This window comes from Pyrgilauda ruficollis, unplaced genomic scaffold, assembly GCF_017590135.1.
Source record: "Pyrgilauda ruficollis isolate IOZ18807 unplaced genomic scaffold, ASM1759013v1 scaffold1, whole genome shotgun sequence".
In the NCBI taxonomy this organism is placed as follows: Eukaryota; Metazoa; Chordata; class Aves; order Passeriformes; family Passeridae; genus Pyrgilauda; species Pyrgilauda ruficollis.
The window spans coordinates 4,733,503-4,751,155 of NW_024508100.1; the positions used below are offsets into that span (position 1 = coordinate 4,733,503).

Below are 17,653 nucleotides of genomic sequence, written 5' to 3' on the forward strand. Positions count from 1 at the left end.
AATTCTGGTAAAGTGGAGGCCATTGTTCTGATACTGAAAGGATCAGTAGCAGTTCCATATCTGAAATGTTTGCTGACTCCAGGGAAAGACAGAATTTTATACTCCAAATTAGCCTTCAGGAAGCTTTGTCATTCCAGGCTGACATTAGTGTTCACCTTAACAACACACCAGTGTATAACTATTATATATACTAGTTTGTTTGTTTTCATTTTCAGCACAAAAAGTATACAAAACTCTGTATGTGAAAGTTTTGTGTATTGCTTATATTATTGTTTCAGACGGCCATCATGATATCCAAATCTGTTTTGAAAAAAAATGTGTTTTTTTCTCACCTGATTAAAAAATGCAGCCACTGATCAAGTGGATGACAATAGAGGTTCATTAGTTGTTTCATACTGTTAGAAACAAAACCTTTCTGGGGATTAGGCTGTAGAACTTCAGAATATTTTGGGTTTGGTATGGAAAGAGAAAATATTTTTTATTGCTTTTCCTGCACTGTAAAGCAAGCAACTTTTGTGTACGTTCTATTTTATGCTTTTTGTGCTGAAAATAAAAAGAAATAAACTAGTATGTGTAATAGTTATACACTAGTGTATTGTTAAGGCAAACACTGCTACAATGTTTTCCAGAGCCACAATAAAATTAAATTTCAAGTGTTCTTAAATACAAGGTGATTCACACTTTCAAAAGCCAAACAGAAACACTAAATTTGTAAACATTGGCCACCCAAACCACTTAAGACTCAATTCTGTATGCTGCCCTGAAGTTTTTGCTGATGGACCATGAAAAAGGCCCCTTTATGTGCAGCACCTGGTGCAGGTGCGTGGTGGATGTTGGTTGCAAGCACTGCATTGGATGCTGCTGAAATTCCTTCAGGGTCTCTGTTATAAGTTTGTGTTTGCAGTGTTGTCCATGACTGTAATATGGGTATTTTTCAGAAACGCTTACTTCATGGAAGTCAAGATTATACTAATTAAAATCTCATGGAAAATTTTACACTTTGAGATGAAAGATGCTCTACAGTTGGCTAAAGAGTAATAATATTTCACCTACTGTAACATTCAGATCATCATAAACCAACACTAAGAATGTCAATCCTCCCTTTTAAGTCTATCTGATAATAAAATAGACATTCTGTTCTTTGATTAATGACAAATTTGTTTGCAAGACACATTTAAATGTTCCTACATGGTTTTAGCATTTAATCTCTTCATTAAGGCTACAGACCCTCTTTTGCATTTTAATTTCATTTTTCAGTGTTACTGAAGGCTGTTGAAACTGATGAGAAAAGCTCATGAAGATTATTTGGAGTAATTCACAGAGATGAAGTTGTACAATGTTCTCATCTTAAATCTTTCATGTAAATAATCAGAGGATCTCATTACTGATGATCATACCTCTGTACTTCAGGTGCTGCAGAAATAGGGAAGATCTGTATTTGCATCTTAGAGCCCTAGTTCATTTTCATAAGAGAGAAATTCTGGCTTTCCTGTTATTTTGTGTGAAGGGACGAGGTAAAACTGCCCATTCCAAACCATTATTCAGGTGGGTTAGCTCCTGTGTTCTAGAAAATTACATGTTCTTAGCTGCCTGTGACCTTTTTAAGTGGTGAGGACTTATTTTACACAGCTTGCTCAGACTCATTCCAGTCAAGAATAAAGTGCATAAAGTGGCCACGTAGGATTACATTCATATTTTTACAGCCTGGTGGCTGAGTCTAAGTCTTCATTTGGCAGAACAGCACTTTAATTGCTTTTGTCTTTTGTATCAATACCAAAGGTAAAACATCCTAAGAGTGGGAATGTAGAAGCCACTATAGGGAGAAAAGGTTACCAAAGCTGGAGATTCTTGTGATGGACTCTGTGCTTCCATATGAAACACTGTCTTCCTTGGGATTTTCATCACACATGAGCTCCTGGGTGCAATTCTGCTCTAGCAGGGCTGCTGTGCAGATAAACAGTGATGATCACAGTGTGTAATTCCAAAAAATATGCTGTACTGTACAATGCTAGTGGGGGGTAAGATGGGCATAAACTGCTTCCAGATTTTATAGCTGCACTTACAAAAAACATTTGTGAGTTGTACAGCACACAAGAGCAGATGTGAGAAAGTGTAAGTGAACATATCTATTTAAAATTGCACTTTCAGAACTGAGTCTGGCAAGTGCTTCTTGTGAGTAGGAATAGATATGGCATTTCAGACCTCAGGTTACAAGCAAGTAAACACATTCTTTGAGCTTTGTTCTCCCTTTAGTGATGATGTTTTCAGCTCACAGACTAGAATTGTGATTAATTTTGTGGTAATTGGCAAACCCACTTTTAAAATATTAATTTTCTTTATGCTGCTATAAGGCATTTTAAAATTCAGTATAAATGTTAATCATAGATAATAGGTAAAAATGCCTAATTTTGTTGTTAGTGGATGCCATGAGGTTTCTTTTTATTTTTTAAATGTTGTAATTATGAATTATCCCCAAATTACTGAACACATGCTTTCACAATTGCTGTATATTTAGGTTTTATTTTTTTTTTTCTAAAACCTTTTAAAAAGGTTTCTGTGCATGGCAAGAGGAGAACTAAATCAGGGAGATTTTGGTTCTAGTCCACCTCTTTTGACTGAGACCTACCAGAAGTTATCTCTGGCCCTGTGCACCTCTCATATTGTTCCCTGTATTGAACTTCACATTTCTAGTGTTCCTTGAAAGGGTCACGTGAACAGATTTCTATTGAAGAAAGGAGACAATGAGGATTTCTACTGAAGAAAGGAGACAATCAATATTCTAATGAGAATTTTTTGGTGGCATCCATATCTTCTGTAGGTCTTAGATGAAAACAAGCAGGGAGAGGTCTGATGATGTTGCTGAAAAGGCAAATCATGGAAGGCAAGGCGCATTTCAGTCTGAGAACAGCTAAGGAAGATTTCTGGTGACAAGAAGCTTCTAAATTGCTCTAAGATTGATGCTGGGTAGGGGTGTATGCTCTCGTGAGGTCTGTGAGACCAACATGAGGAGCCTGGTTGTAGTTTTGGTAGGAATGGAATAATTCCTGCTTTTTTGTTTGTAATTCCAGTTGCACTGTCCTGCCTTTGCTGTTGCATTGCTCTTTTCACCTTCTTTAGCATCCCACTAAATTCCAGTCACTTACCTACTTGATCCTGTGCATGGTTTTTGGGTGACACAAATGAAAAGCACCATAAGCAATGTGAAAACATCAGGGGATGTTAGAATTGGCAGGGGAATTGAGAAATTGCTGAACAGGGAAGCATTCCTTTCCCTCTAGACTAAATTAATATAAATACGTTTGATTTTGTTCAACCCTCACTCTCTGTTTTCAGGCTAGTGCCTGGCCAAAAATATGTCTACCCATTACTGTTTTAAATTAAGTTTTACTGGGAAAATACTCCCTTTTCCACTGGAAAGCTTCATAACAGTCAGTTTAGTCTTTGAGTTCTCTCTCCATAAGGACAGAATCCTAGGCATTGACATCTCACCATTCTCTTTTTTACAAAAAGAAAGTCTGTTTTAATAGTGTGACAGTGAGTATAACATTGATGATCAAAAGGGGTTTTACAACCTGAGCCTGATAACTAGCATTAGGGTCCTAGGTTTATTTCAAGTGAATATGACAAATCTATTGAAATGTAATTAAAAAGCTTTTTAAAGTTTTGGGTATTGGCTTTTAGAAATCCTTTACTTTTATAGAAATTTAGAAATCCTTTACTATTTCACACTTGTTATACTTCTGTCTTGATCACATTATTTGTACTGATGAGAAGTGTTAATTTGTAGTTGGATCCTATTTGTAGATCTTAGAAGAAGACAAAACAGAAAATCTTATTTCATGAGACTCACTGGACAATAGTATTGCAAATGTGTATTTTTTAACAATAAGATATATCAACTGCTTGGTAACATTCATAATTTCAGCTCCTGAAAATATTGTAAAAATGTAGAAGAGAAGATAGGCAAGCTGCACTATGGGGTTCACTAAGGCATCTTTCCCTGCTAATCTAGTTCATGGGCAGCTATTATTATTCCTAAGAACTGTGATCATCACAGTTTTGTTCAGAAGTTTAACTGTAACTACTTTAGAGTTGTCATTGTTTCCAAAGCAAGTGTTACTGAAAAATATATACTGTCAAAGTTAAAAATGATTTTTTTTTTTTCTGGTGAAAATCTGTAATTTGCTTCATATTGCAGTTTTTTACTGTTGGTAACTGGATGGTGAACTGACTGCAAAGCAGATATTTTAGATGCAGAGACAATGTTGGCAAGCTTTGTCGTTCCCATATTTGTTTTTTTGTTGTATAATTACATGTTTTTTTCTCTTTCCTTTAAAATTCTGTTTGCTCACTAGCTTAAATTGTTCCACCACAGCTGTTTTTAAAGCCGAATTAATGGCAGCTGGATTGCTATTCTTATGCATCACAATATCATGTTAACTTTTGGATTTATAGGTTCTGATTTGATTTGTAATCTACCTATATACCTTAAAGAGAACTCAAGGAAAATCCCAAACACCAAACTAGATCTGAGAATGTGCTATTGTGAATTAATCTGCAAAGAAGCATCTATAGGAATTAGGTCCTCTGATTTTTGCTTGGAGAAAATGAAAAGCAATTCAATATTTAGTAATTCCATACAGCCTTTTCATATTAATTATAATATTCTAAAATTATTTTAAAAATGGTTCTAGGATCTTCAAAGTATAAAAAAGCCCAAATAATGCTGGCTGTGTTTCTTTGAAAAAAAAAATTAGATAAAATCTGGACAGTAAATGTCTGTGGAGCAATGCTGACTTTTGTGAAATGTCCTCATTTCAAGTTTGTGTATTAGAAAGAAAATGGTGTGGGAAAAAATTCAGCACAGATTGAATTGAAATAATGAAAAATGGCTTAATATTTATGTTTTAAACATAAAAGCTTTGAGATGGGAGATTATGAAATTATTGTCTGTACTAAGAAAGATCTGAGTTCTTGCAGTTGAGAAGATTTAGAGGAGAAAAGGAGTTGTAAAATACCAGTTTTTCACTGGACAAGAAACATGGAATAAAAATCTTTAATTAACAAAAATAAATATGGAATTGCTAAAACCTGTGTGAACTTGTACTTTTGGCATTCCTGATATCACTTGACTTACATATTCTGCAGTTTAATTAGTGTGGAAAGAAAACACCACGTAATTGTATTTTCTGTATAGTTTCATTTCATACCTGCTAATATTTGTCCTGAGAAATACTAACAGTCTTTCTCTCTACTTTCTCTTTGTGATATTATTTTTGGTTTAAACCTTAATCACCAATCCCTTACTTTCCAATCAGAAGTTAGCTTAGTCTTATCATTTCCAAAAGTCTTTTCATAATTATAATATAAATGGTTGCTGTAATATTATTTTTGAGATGGGTTACCAGAGTTATAAGCAGTTTTAAAAATGTGTGGACAGACAATGTATTCATATGGCTTATTTTTTGGGTTTTTTTTTTTGTTTTTTTTTTTTTTTTCTTTTATGATGATTCCTGGTCAGAGTTTTGATTGTTACTGATTATTTGGCTATACTGAACTAATGTTCCCAGCTAATGCCTACCTAATGTTCAAGATGATTTGAAACTAGTTGTTTTGTCCTTTTTTTGCATTTTTCTTCACATTTTCCCCTAGTGTAGTCAGGTCTTTCTGTGCCTCTGCAATTTCCAACTACCAGACTTCCAACTTATAGAAGATACTTTTATCTAGTTATACTGAGAAAATGATCTTACTTTTTCATATGCATAAATGACACCAAAATTTGTGGGTTTGGTGTTGTTTTTTGTTGTTTTTTGCTTGACAAGGGATTAGGATGGGTCAGGGTTTTATGCCTAATATCCTTAGTACAGAAGACAAGCATTAAATTTCATTTACTTGGATGTTAATGTCAGGACAGTCTCTTTTCTGTGTCTTCCTGGAATCCATGTAGATCTTATATGAAATTTTGCAGCATTCTTCATTGTATCATGGGCCAAACTGGCATTTAAAATGCCATTGTAATGGGTAGAAGGGAGTGAAATGTGTCATTATCATCCGATCAGTAAAGAAGTATTCTTAAAAGTCATCAAATCTGTTGGTCAGCACTGGTGAATGTAGCATTTGGATTCTTTGTCATCTGGGTGTATCCCAACTAAAAAAATAAAAAACAAACAAAAAAAAACCCCAGAAAAACTCCCCAAAACCAAAACAAACAAACAAAAAAAAAAAACCAAAAAAAACCCTAAAACCTAGGAACTGCAGTGTAATTAAAGCCTGCAGAAAAAAGCCTGCTACTAAAGTTTGAATGATGATAAACCTTTTTTAATCAACCCTTTGTCATCTAACTGGGTTTTGGGAGGTACTGTCCTCCATGGTGGTGACACAAGTGCAGGGCAGCCTCAAGGGTGTCCTTTCATTCTGGTTTTGTCCACAGCACCTGGAGCCCTCTCTGTCAGTGCAGATACACCTGGAGCCCTGTGCTCTGTCAGCACAGACACACCTGGAGCCCTCTCTTGTCAGCATTGACACCTGGAGCCCTCTCTGTCAGCACTGACACCTGTACCCAGAACTTGCTGCTCCCTGGGACAGCTCAGGGGAGGGGACCACAGCCAGGTTCCCAGCTCCCCCAGATTCCTTTATCTCTTTCAGAACACAAGAAATCCTTACCCAACATATCCCATATTTCAGTCTGTTCTGTTCTCAGACCCTCCTTTTACAGGCACTGATTTTCAGTGTCATTTTTGGCTGGGGGCACGTGATGCTGGCAGGTGGCATGAGGGACAAAGGAGGTCAGGACGTGCTCTGTTCCAGAGGGGTTCTCAGTCAGGGGTGTGGATGCTGAGGGTGGGAGTGGGCAAGATAGGAGCACAAAGCCACACAGTCTAGATCAGGATTTGAGACTGCATCAGCTACTTTTTTTTTTTTTTTTTTTTTTGTGATCCTTTCACTATTTTTGCGATTTTGCATGCTTTGTTGGCGTTACTGTGGCATCCCTGGTTTCCCATCCCTTTTCAAAGAGCTCTAAGCCAGGAACTTTCTTCCTGAAGTCTTAAAACTACATTATTTTTAAAGATAAACTGCCAATCCAGATTGACCCTTCTGCTGAGGGGCTTAACAGCCAGGATTAAATTCGGTAAATTTTGACTATCCATACAAGTTTCAAATTATATGGTCAGTGTATCTGGGCTCCAAACTGTTATGCACTTCACCACACAAAGTCACAGAATCAAACCTAAAAACAGTGGGAATTTTAAAAAGCTTCAATAGCTGGAAATAGGACACATTAAAATTTGGTGATTTTATAGTTAGTATGATTAAGTTCTGTGACACATAGAACATACCAAATTCTGTTGAGCTGCTTAAGTAGTTGAGCTTTTTAAATTGAGGCAAGCAGTTCTGTGTGAGCATTCTAGCATGTGCATGGTCCTTTGGTGTTCTCTTAAATGGCCAGGACATAGGATAATGTACTTGTTCCAGCTGAACTGGAGGGGAAACATTTTCTATGAAAATTAGTGCACACTGGTAGTGGTGTTTTTGTCTTAAAGCTCCTAGAACTTTGTTCATCACATTTCATTGATTTGTTGTGCTTTTTTTTAAATCAAACATTTGAACTTTTAAAACTATTTCGCTCAGATCTCGTGAGATGAACTTTTGTTGTAAAACAGTTTTGAAAGCATAGTTCTAGAAATGTAGATCATCAGGCTTATTAGTGCTTTTAAAACATTTTTTAATAGCTTCCCTTATATTTTACCTTTCCTTCTTGCTGCTCTTCCACTTCCAGAAGCAAAACCTCTGTCTCATCAGACTCAGTCCCTTTTAGTTTCCTAAACTTAAATTTAGTTTCCTCTCAAGATCACAAACTATAATGTGTTTTCCATGAAAAGTTGTAAATTTGTTGGAAGCTGGCCTAAAGCCTCACAGTTTTTCTTTCTCCTTTTCTCCCCTTTTTGGATTCCTGCTGCCAGCTCACTGTATTTATTTGTTGTCAGGGTTGCCAGAACTCCCAACAAAAATTCCCCCCTTCCTGAGTCTCTTCTGCTCCAATAGCTGCCTGTCTCCTTCCTTGCTAAGCCCTTTCTGCACTTTCAGCTTTAGAACTGGTACCAGAGGAGAGGAAATCTATTAGTAATATCCAGGCAATAACTGCAGAGAGGCACAAAGACTATTTAGCACAAAATAGAAATTTCAGGTTGTTGCATGTGATAATTTGTTACAAGGTTATAGCACTGAATAAGTGCATTTTCTGGAATGTAAAGGAGCACAGTACAGCTCGTGCTATAGCTGGGAATTCCTTTAAGCTAATTGAAGATGTTTTCTGAAGGGGTTTGGTTTCTTTGTGTTCTGAATAATTGATCAAGTTTCATCCACTTTCTTCTGTGCACTCAGGCTCTAGTTTGCAGTCACATATTGGCTGTCATAGTTTCATGTTGCATTTCTTTGGTTGTTCCAGCTTAAAAGAGTTCCTGTGGTGCTCAGGCCAGAGTTGGCAGTGAGTATCATGAGTTGTGCTGGCATGTGTGGATCTGCCTTAGGAACAGGATTATTTCATTTTGTAAACTCTAGTTTACTGTTAGTGGAGATGAGAGCACAGCCTGCTGCAATTTGTGAGCTTGCAGGAGTGGTCAGAGGTACATGCAAAACCCTTAAGCTGCCACAGCTGCCAAAAATCTTATATGGAGCTGCTGCTTAACTTGTTTATCAGTTAAAAATACTTTTAAGAGCCGATCCTTTTTCGTTCTATCTTTAAATAATTAGAGTTGTGCAAATCATCTTACACTGGAACCTTTTTGTTCTTTCTGTCCGTCTGTTTGCAGTCTCACATGAATCACATCCTTCTTCACTTCCTCTGCCTTGCTAATACATGAAATACAATATTTTCTCCTTTCTCATTTGTACTTTTCTTGTACATCATTCTTGTTCTCAGACAGAAACTGTTCTCACTTGGACACGTTCACAAAATGCTGCTGTATCAGTCCTCCCCTGGTGACCTGTTTTCAGTGCTCTCATTGTCATATTTGCACTTGCCATTTCCTATTAGCCATAAAAAAAAGGGTAATTTATCAAAAAAATAAAATAAAGGACACGGACCCCATTAATTGTCCTTTTCCTCTTATATTATACATATAACTTGTATTTCAATCCATTCTAATTTTTACTTTTTTTTTATAAGAGTAGAAAAAGGAATGGATTTTTTTAGAGCCATCAGTACTTTAATTCCTTTAATCCTATGTTGTTTTTCCTCTCCATCTGCCAAATTATAACAGGATAAAGGCTCTTAGAGATATGTTCTTTTATACTTTCACCGTGATAGATAGTAGTAGCAGGGTGGCAAGTATCTGCATTGCAAATAGGAGAGGATGTATTGCTGTGGCACATGCTTTTCACTGATCAATTTGTTTTCACAAATTTCTGTTCTTTTTGGTAGGCTTCTGGATTCCTAAAAGTTCTAAGGTGAAAGCACTTAGTAAAATGTCAGGTGGACTTCAGTTTCTAATTCTGTTCTCTGATAGAATTTCTTAGATTTTCTTGACTATTTAGATATTTTTAGAGTTTCATAGATTTAGCAACACTATTTTTGGAAGAGAATATTTAAGGTAGCATAATAAACAATTCTAGGGCTTCTAGGCAATCTGTATTTAAAACAAAAAACCCAAACAACCCTACAGGCTAATGTTCATGCAGCAAATGTCAGTGTTTTAGCTTGGCAGCTAACAGAGAATGTAACAGCATATCTTTCATAGAGTGGTTTGGGTTGGAAGGGACATTAAGATTGTCTTGTTCCAAGCCCCCTGCCATGGGCAGGGACACCTTTCACTGGACCAGGTTGCTCCAAGCTGGCCATTTTTTTGGTAATACATTTATTGCTCTGAAATTGTTTGTGGACAATTCAGTGGTTTTTAATATTTGTTTAATAGTGAAATAAAGGCTTTTAGAACTACAGTGATTTCTTTATGTCTAACAGACTGCAGAATTGACATTAATATCCGTCATTGCACTAACAATTTCTCTGTGTTCAAATACTGTGGATTTTTTTAGCCATGCTGGTTAGTACATTCTAGTTTCAATGGCTGTTTTCTGTTCAAGTCATGGATGCTTTTATTTCCAGCTCTTCAGAGTCCCATGAAAAACATTTGCCAAAATGGTGCTGTTTGCTTTAGATATGTGATTCTATCCTTCTTTGTGTGCATGTGTGTATGCACAGCCATTTTTTAATTGATCTGGAGGGGGAGGTCTGGCCTCATAGTCTGAACGTCTGGAATAGAGTCAAGAAAAGATGAAAAGGGAGACTTCCCAGACCTGTGAATTGTAGTCTTTTTGGGGTTTTTAATAATGGTCTCCTTAATTCCTAGATGATTAATTTGATTTTTCAGAGGAAGGAAGAGTTTTTTGTCAGTTGAAAATATTTTCTTAATTGCAATTGTTATCCAGATGGATTGGGGAAATGGTTAGCTCAGTGCATTTTTATAGTTTGTAATCATTACTTAAGCATTGTTTTATTCCCAGAGTCTCTTTTCTTAACCTGTTCTTATCTTTACTGTTCCACCCAGGGCTCAGTAGTCAGTTTTGCATAAAAATATAAAAACCCACAAATATAAACTTTGATTGGATACTAATTTACTTTCTCTTTTCTATTACCACACAATTTACAAGTTGTTTTTGTCCGCTCTCCCTCTTTCTCTTTGTTATGCTTCTGACCACAAATAGGTAAGCAGCTCAAATAGGTAATTATTTCCAAAATGGGGCATCTGGTGATAATGAATCTTATCTAGAGTCTGCTTCTCAGTGGAATCTAATTAGATTTGTCTTTAGGCAGTTGGTTCCTCTTCCTTCAATTTGTAATGTTAGTGTTTCAAAAATTTTTTGAGTGCATGTTCTTAATCTCCCAGCATCATATATGGTAGTCTGTACTATTTAAATAAATACTGGACCATTTATATTCTTTTTTGGGGATGAAATAGAATGAAAAATGAAAATGTATTTGTTATTCTGAACAGATATGTCTGCTACTGATAGTTTTTCATTTTTTTTCTTTCACCCTTTTATTTTCAATGAAAGCTGAAGTTCTCTCAGGGCATCCATCTACTTTTAAGAAACACATCAAAGACCATTAAGCATCCATACTGTGTAACTGTTTCATTAGTTTCAAAGTACCAATTAATGATGCCATTAATTTGCTGAGTAGTTGCTAGTCTGATAGTTTTATCACTAATTCTTGGATTAAAAATGAAAAAAATCACAGAATTAGTGTAGTTATGCTTGACTAGTGGTGAAATTGAGTAGATGTACATGTGTATTCATGTTCTAACAGGAAAATTCATACAGGAGGAGCCTTGTTGATGTTTTGATCAACTGTGCAGCAACAGTAATGGATAGAGCTGAGTTTAGTCAGGGGTTGAGGTGAAGTTCACTGTGTGGCACAGATTAGGTGTAAGCTTTCCATCCAACAGGAAAGGCTGGTGTGGCTGTAAGGGATGAGGCAGCTGTGAACCACCTCAGCACTACCTGCCTGAATGAACTGATGATTGTAAAAGTTGCTCAAAAAGATGCTCAAAAAGACAGGAACTGTCCTCATTCCACTGGGTGTTGCTTGTCAACATTTACAGAGAGCAATTTTCCTCTCTTCACATTTATTTGATCATTTAGCAAAAGCCACCTTAGCTTGTTTATACTGCACTTGTAAATACTCTCTTAAAACCTTGGAAGCTAAGATCCAGCTACTAGATTTTCAGGTTGCTGTGGCAGAACCTGCCGAATTTACTTCTCAGCCAATTAAAAAAAACAAAACCAAACCAAACCCTTAGTAAATAGAAAATTGGGAGGGAAAGAGATTTCATAGAGAAAGGGATCACTTTTAATACTGAATGAAGTTGAACTCTCAAGCCTGTTGAGGGGATGAACCCTGCTGCATACTTTGATCCAGATTCCTGTTTTGTCTTGACAATTCTTTGAGCTTGTAAACAGAATCTGTTGAGAGCGCTGGTGATGGCCAGAGCCCAGTTCTTTAGAACAGTGTTGTCTCCATGGGAATTAGCAAACAGGCAGACATCTCCGAGGCTGTACAATGCTCTGGCTGCTCTTCTCTGCTTTGTGTGAGTGGTTGTTGGCATGAGGCTATGAGGATGTGAAATTTGTGGTTGTTCTTTTGATTAATGAGATGTCTATAGACTTTCCAATGAGTGATCAAAGGGAGACCAAAATATTTCAGAACTCAGAGCACAGAAACTTGCCTTAAGGAAGAAATGAACACAAATAGAAAATTTAATAAATATTACAAATCTGCCAAATGAGCAATTATAAAAGTACTAATAAACATATTTTTAAGCTTACTATAATGAAGAAAGATGCTGACATGAAACAGAGGGGGATTTGCTCTGATTTAAAATCTTTTATTTTCTAAAGCAAAAAAGCGTCAGTAGACAGGGAGGAATTTTCCCCACATTGAATGTTACAGTGAAAGGAATCCAAAATTTCAGGCACATAATCACAAGGTTTTGTAATGTAGTGAGTTTATGTACATCTGCTTAGCACCAGTCACTGACTGTGCCTAATTTTAGGTTCAAGCTTACACTTTGCCATTTGGAATAAACTTGATATGTATATGCTGAGTAGCTTAACAGACATCTGGTGACTTTTTAGGGAGAAAGAGTATGATTATGGGCACAAGAGAAAACAGATTTAATTACTGCAGCACCAGTTCTAGTAATGGAACATCCAAGTGAGGGAGTTGCTTTCCTCAGAACAAAAGTTCCTGCAATTTTGTACTGTGTGATTTCAAAAGTTGGACTTTGCAGTAGCAAGGCTTTAAAAAAAAAAAGAGTAGTGAAAGTAAGATTTTTAAAAATGTGGAGAAAAGTTCCAAGAGAAGCTGGGTAAGATGATTTCTAGGATGGTAATTTCCTATAGAAAACACAAATATTTTGTAGTTAAATGGTTTTCAGTTAAGACAGGAAAGAGCCAGGATCATCTTGCTTTTATTACTGACATGTATTGTGTGCAACCTAACTGATCACTCATGTTAATACAGTAAATTAATGCTGAATGTTTAAGATATTTATTTTGAGACTGGAAAAGTCAACTTTAATGAATTTGAGTATGTGATTTTACAGGGGCATAGCAAATGACCAACTTGTTTTGAAATTGTGGTCCTGTTACATTTCCTTAAAATTCAGATCTCACTATGATCAGCAATGTACTAAAATTAAAGAAATAAATTAATATATATTTTCTGGGTTTTTTTAGGGTGCAAAATTTGGACATTCAATGGGATTAAATCAGGCTGCTCCTCCACGTTCTTCTGCTCGAAGATCATTTGGAAGATCTAAGCGATTTAGTATTACTCGCTCTCTGGATGACCTCGAGGTAATTAACTTTCACTTACAATTTAGAAGTGAGTCGTAGAGAACTTGTAGTAGATAATGCTGATAATTGCTGAAAGAAAGGTAGTAATGTATTAGTCTAATAAAGTAACTTACCGTCATATGACATTTGTGTGAGGGGAATACAGATTTCAGGTATCAACCTTTTTCAATATTTCTTTAGTAGGTTACGTTGTGGCCATTCTTTCTGTGTGGAATTCTGACTTTATTTTTCATATCACAGTTGGTCCTGTAAATCCAAACAATACACTTTTGCTGATCAAAAGGTTCATAATATCTCAGAAATTAGTATATCATGATATATAGAAAAATCAAATTTTCATCATATTCTGGTTTTTGTTCAGCTGATGAATTTTGATAGCAGTTGAGAAAAGGGAATTCCTAATCAACTTGGTGATTTTGGCTCATTTTAAGTGTAATATTATGCTATTTTACATCTGGTTTAGCATCAGCTGATGTCTGGTTCTCAAAACCATATTGACTTTGGAGAAAACTAGGAATGAAAAGCCATCCTCCTGTTCTACTGTGGGAATATGGCTTCATTATATCTTCACTCCTAGTGTGCCTCCTCAGGAAAACCCGACCCACAGTGATGTGAAGCTGAATGCAGAGATTCTTCCCTTAGCCCTTTAGCATGCTCATTTGGAGGAAGGCTGGTGTTTGGGGAGAACCAAAGATCTGTGCAGAGCTCTTGGCACAAGAGCCATGCAATGCAAACTGCACCACTTCAGCACGGAGGGAATGTGGCACACTGAGCCCTCCAAATGGGAAGGAGGTGTTTAAAAAGCGTTTGAGATGGGAGGAGGGAAGAAGGAGACTCTGAGTTTTCTGCTGTGGGAAAATGTAGGAAGAGCAGCATTTCACTCTGAACTAAAGGAGAAGGGAGCTCAGTGCAGTGGATGTTGAGGGAGCAGAATATATGGAGGAGCTTCTGGCATGCTTAGGGAATGCAGGTAGGAACTGTAATTACTTATTTCTCAGATGTTTTTCTATTTTTCTGTATTTCATAGCGGTCTGTTTTCTCTGAAGCTTTTAAGTGTCTTGCTTTTTTTCTAGTTATAGAAAATACTTAATTTCTATGTACTCATAACTTTAATACAGTAACTGCATAACTTAAACACAACAAGAACTTCTGGATAAAGGGGTTTAGGAACCATCTAGCTACATCTTTCTTAATCAGAAAATGGTGGTTCTTCTAATTTCAAAAAGTTTGTTGTTATATATATCCAGTTTTGACAGAATTTCTGATTGCAGTAAGAGTGAATTCTCTCAGAATACCAAAGAATCTAGTGCTAGTAATTCACATGCAACAGGAAAAACATGGTTCTTTCCACAGTCTTACAGACTGAAATTTCTTACAGGTTTTTTGCACATCTCATGTTTTGAGTGTTTTAAACATAAAAAATAAAATTTTATTTCTGTTGTTGGAGCTGTTTCACATTACGTAAGTATTCATTAAAACAGGCACTTGGGACTTTCCATTAATTTCAGAAAGATATGATAGTTATTGGCCTAAAAAGTCCCTTTTTCATCTCATTATGTCCTAGTTGGAATTCATTAGTGTCTGTAAACAGAGTAGCACCAACAGGAGGGATTGAGTCAATCTATGTCCCAATGTTCTCATCATTGCTATGTTACTTTGGAAGGGGAAACTTTCATTCCAGGTCACAATATGAACTGGACAAAGGAATGGTCTGAATTCAAATCTGTGTTTGGATGAATGCCCTTACTACATGTAGCTATGTGGGTGTGGACTGTTCTCTGTCCAGCTACTTCTTTTCACTTTGAAATCTTTTTTTTTGCTGTGCTTGCTGTAAGAGAATGATATCTTAGATATCCCAGCCACCAGGAGAAACAGCAATCCAGAGAAGAATTTAAAAAGCTTTGTATGTCAAAATAAAATAATGTTGAGGTGTTTTAATTTTGGTTCAAAATTCAACACTGCTGCTTCAGCACTTGTCCCAAGTACTCTAACACTTTGTGTAGTGGAACATAATGTTGTTAGTACATGTTTAGTTTATTTCAGGGCGTCTATTTAGGGTTGGTGGAAGAGGAAATAACAATAGCAGGAAATTCTTAGAGACTCCACCTTTGGAATAATGACCATGAGTGTATTGTATAGGCTACTTGCTTGCTTTTGTGTTCTTTTCAGTTGTCTTAGCAGACTGGATAAGGTAATAATCCAAACATGAAATTTGGAAGTTAATATGCTTCTCTGAGCTTGTGGGTTTGATTCCTGCTGGCATCCAAATTAATCTTCTAAATTGAGCAGTGTAAGTAGGTTCCATGGAGTTTCTTTTATGGGCATTTGATGAACACTGCTCATTGCTTACAGGTCTAAAAAGGCTGTATTTGGATTTCTTTGATGATGTATGAGCAGTGTGTGAAACACCAGCTGTCAGTGTTGCTGACTGCTGCCATAAGGTGGCGTGATTTCTTTGAAATTTGTTATTTATTTATTTTTAAAAGTATCTGTCAAACAATACAGCATATTCATAGATATTTTAATAAATAAAAACATTATTTCATGAATAAATGTCACTTTTTGTTTTAACTTGTTAGATTACTTCTGGCTATATGTGCACAGACAGAACGTTTAAGATTAGAATTACTAGTATAGTTGCCCCTCCTTAAGGATTTTCCTCTTACCTGCAGAAGCTGTATTATACATAGAAAAAAACAGACAAGTTTGTAGGATTAATGTCTAGCTGGTGTTTTTACTGATAGAAACTGTGCACTAGATTTTTTTAAAAATGCAGGGGTTAAGATGGCATGAGAGTGCAAAATTAATGGTGCAGTTGTGCTATAATTGTGGTAGGGAGAATGTCTCACACAGCAGAAAATGCACAATTTTATTTCTGAACTGTGGAAATTGTCCTTGTTCACAGCAGGTCTGATTATGATTAATTAGTCTTTAAATTGGAACAGAATTCAGAAAATAAGCATGTCTAGGATGTGCCCTAGTTATGTTATATTCACAAGAAATGTATTTAGAAAATTTTCTTTAATTAATTACAAGAAACCTGGTTTTGTTAAGATCAGACTTATCTTTTATCTAGCAATAACTTTTCCTGTGTGAAAAATTTGTTGTTATGAAGTAGTGACCATTAAAAGCCATGTTAACATTCTGTGATTTGCACCAATTTTACTTCTTAGCATATTTGCTGATTCATCTTTTCAAGGTGTAACTTAAGCTAAAAGGACCTTATGATTATTCAATATTTGGCTTAATGAGAGGGCATGATCCTGTCTTTCTTCCCACTTTTCTTTCCTGTAGGTAAATGCCACTACTCTCATCCTCTTGCACAATTCTACTGTGGAAAAGATGTTTGTAAATTTATAAACAAGTTAAAGGTGTCTCTGTGACACTGCAGACAGTAGAACACTATGTATGTAAAAATTTATCCTAAGCACAGTAATTGTAATTCTTCTATTCATCAACAGTTTTGGTAACACTTTCAACTGTAGCCCATTCCACTCATCTTTTAATTTTTCTTGAAGTCTGTAAAAGAGGGGGAACCTTGCAGTATTTTCTTGAAGTTAAAAAATTTAGGTTCCTCCTCACCAAGAAGAACATTCAAATCTGTTTTTTCCTGAAAATAATTTTGGTACTTGTACATTTTGTATTTCTCTGTGGCTGAAATTAGGGCAGAGTAGTATAATGAGAGACATAATCTCTTAGGGAAACAAGTGTCAAATTCTGTAAGTATTGTTAAATAATCATTTAATGCAGAGATATTTTTAAAATTAAAGATGGTTTAATTCTTTGAACTAAGTATCATGACAAGAAGAGATGGCTGTTGCAGCATTTCTTCTGTTCTCATCCTGTTTTGGAAAGCTTAAAGCTATATTGTATATTATAAACAACATTTGTTGTGTCAAATTTCTAGAGTTTAGTAATGTTTTCAAAGTTGGAATGTATCATGTATTCTTTTCAAAAATCAGTGTGAGGGCTTTTGTTAGAATGTTCCATCTTAATTATAACCACTAATAATGTAGTATTATTAGGTGTTATTATAGATAATAATGCTTGGTTTTTTTTCCTGTTTTGTTAATTCTACTGAATCAACTTCTTTTTGCATTTCATCTGCTATTTGAAAGCATACAGCACATCTCTTTGGTATGAGGTTTTTGTACTAATGGATGACATGTCTCTGCTGGATATTAGTTTTGGCATCCGTGGGTGGCAAAACTCCCCCTAAATGCTCTTTGGACTTAATAAGGAGTTTTTAAGTGGGTACCTGTTTTTGTTTGACTGATTTAAATAATCAGACAAAGCT

The 17,653-nt window shown here is 35.8% G+C and overlaps 1 protein-coding gene across 4 annotated transcripts in view; it reads left to right on the forward strand.

The window, feature by feature from the left end:
* The window catches only part of RGS12 (regulator of G protein signaling 12), an 87,200-nt gene that overhangs the window by 11,818 nt on the left and 57,729 nt on the right, over nt 1-17,653 (forward strand). For all 4 annotated transcript variants that reach the window (XM_041464593.1, XM_041464672.1, XM_041464424.1 and 1 more), the window contains exon 3: nt 13,237-13,356. In XM_041464593.1, the coding sequence (XP_041320527.1) occupies nt 13,237-13,356 (120 nt within the window). The remainder of the gene's footprint in view (nt 1-13,236; nt 13,357-17,653) is intronic.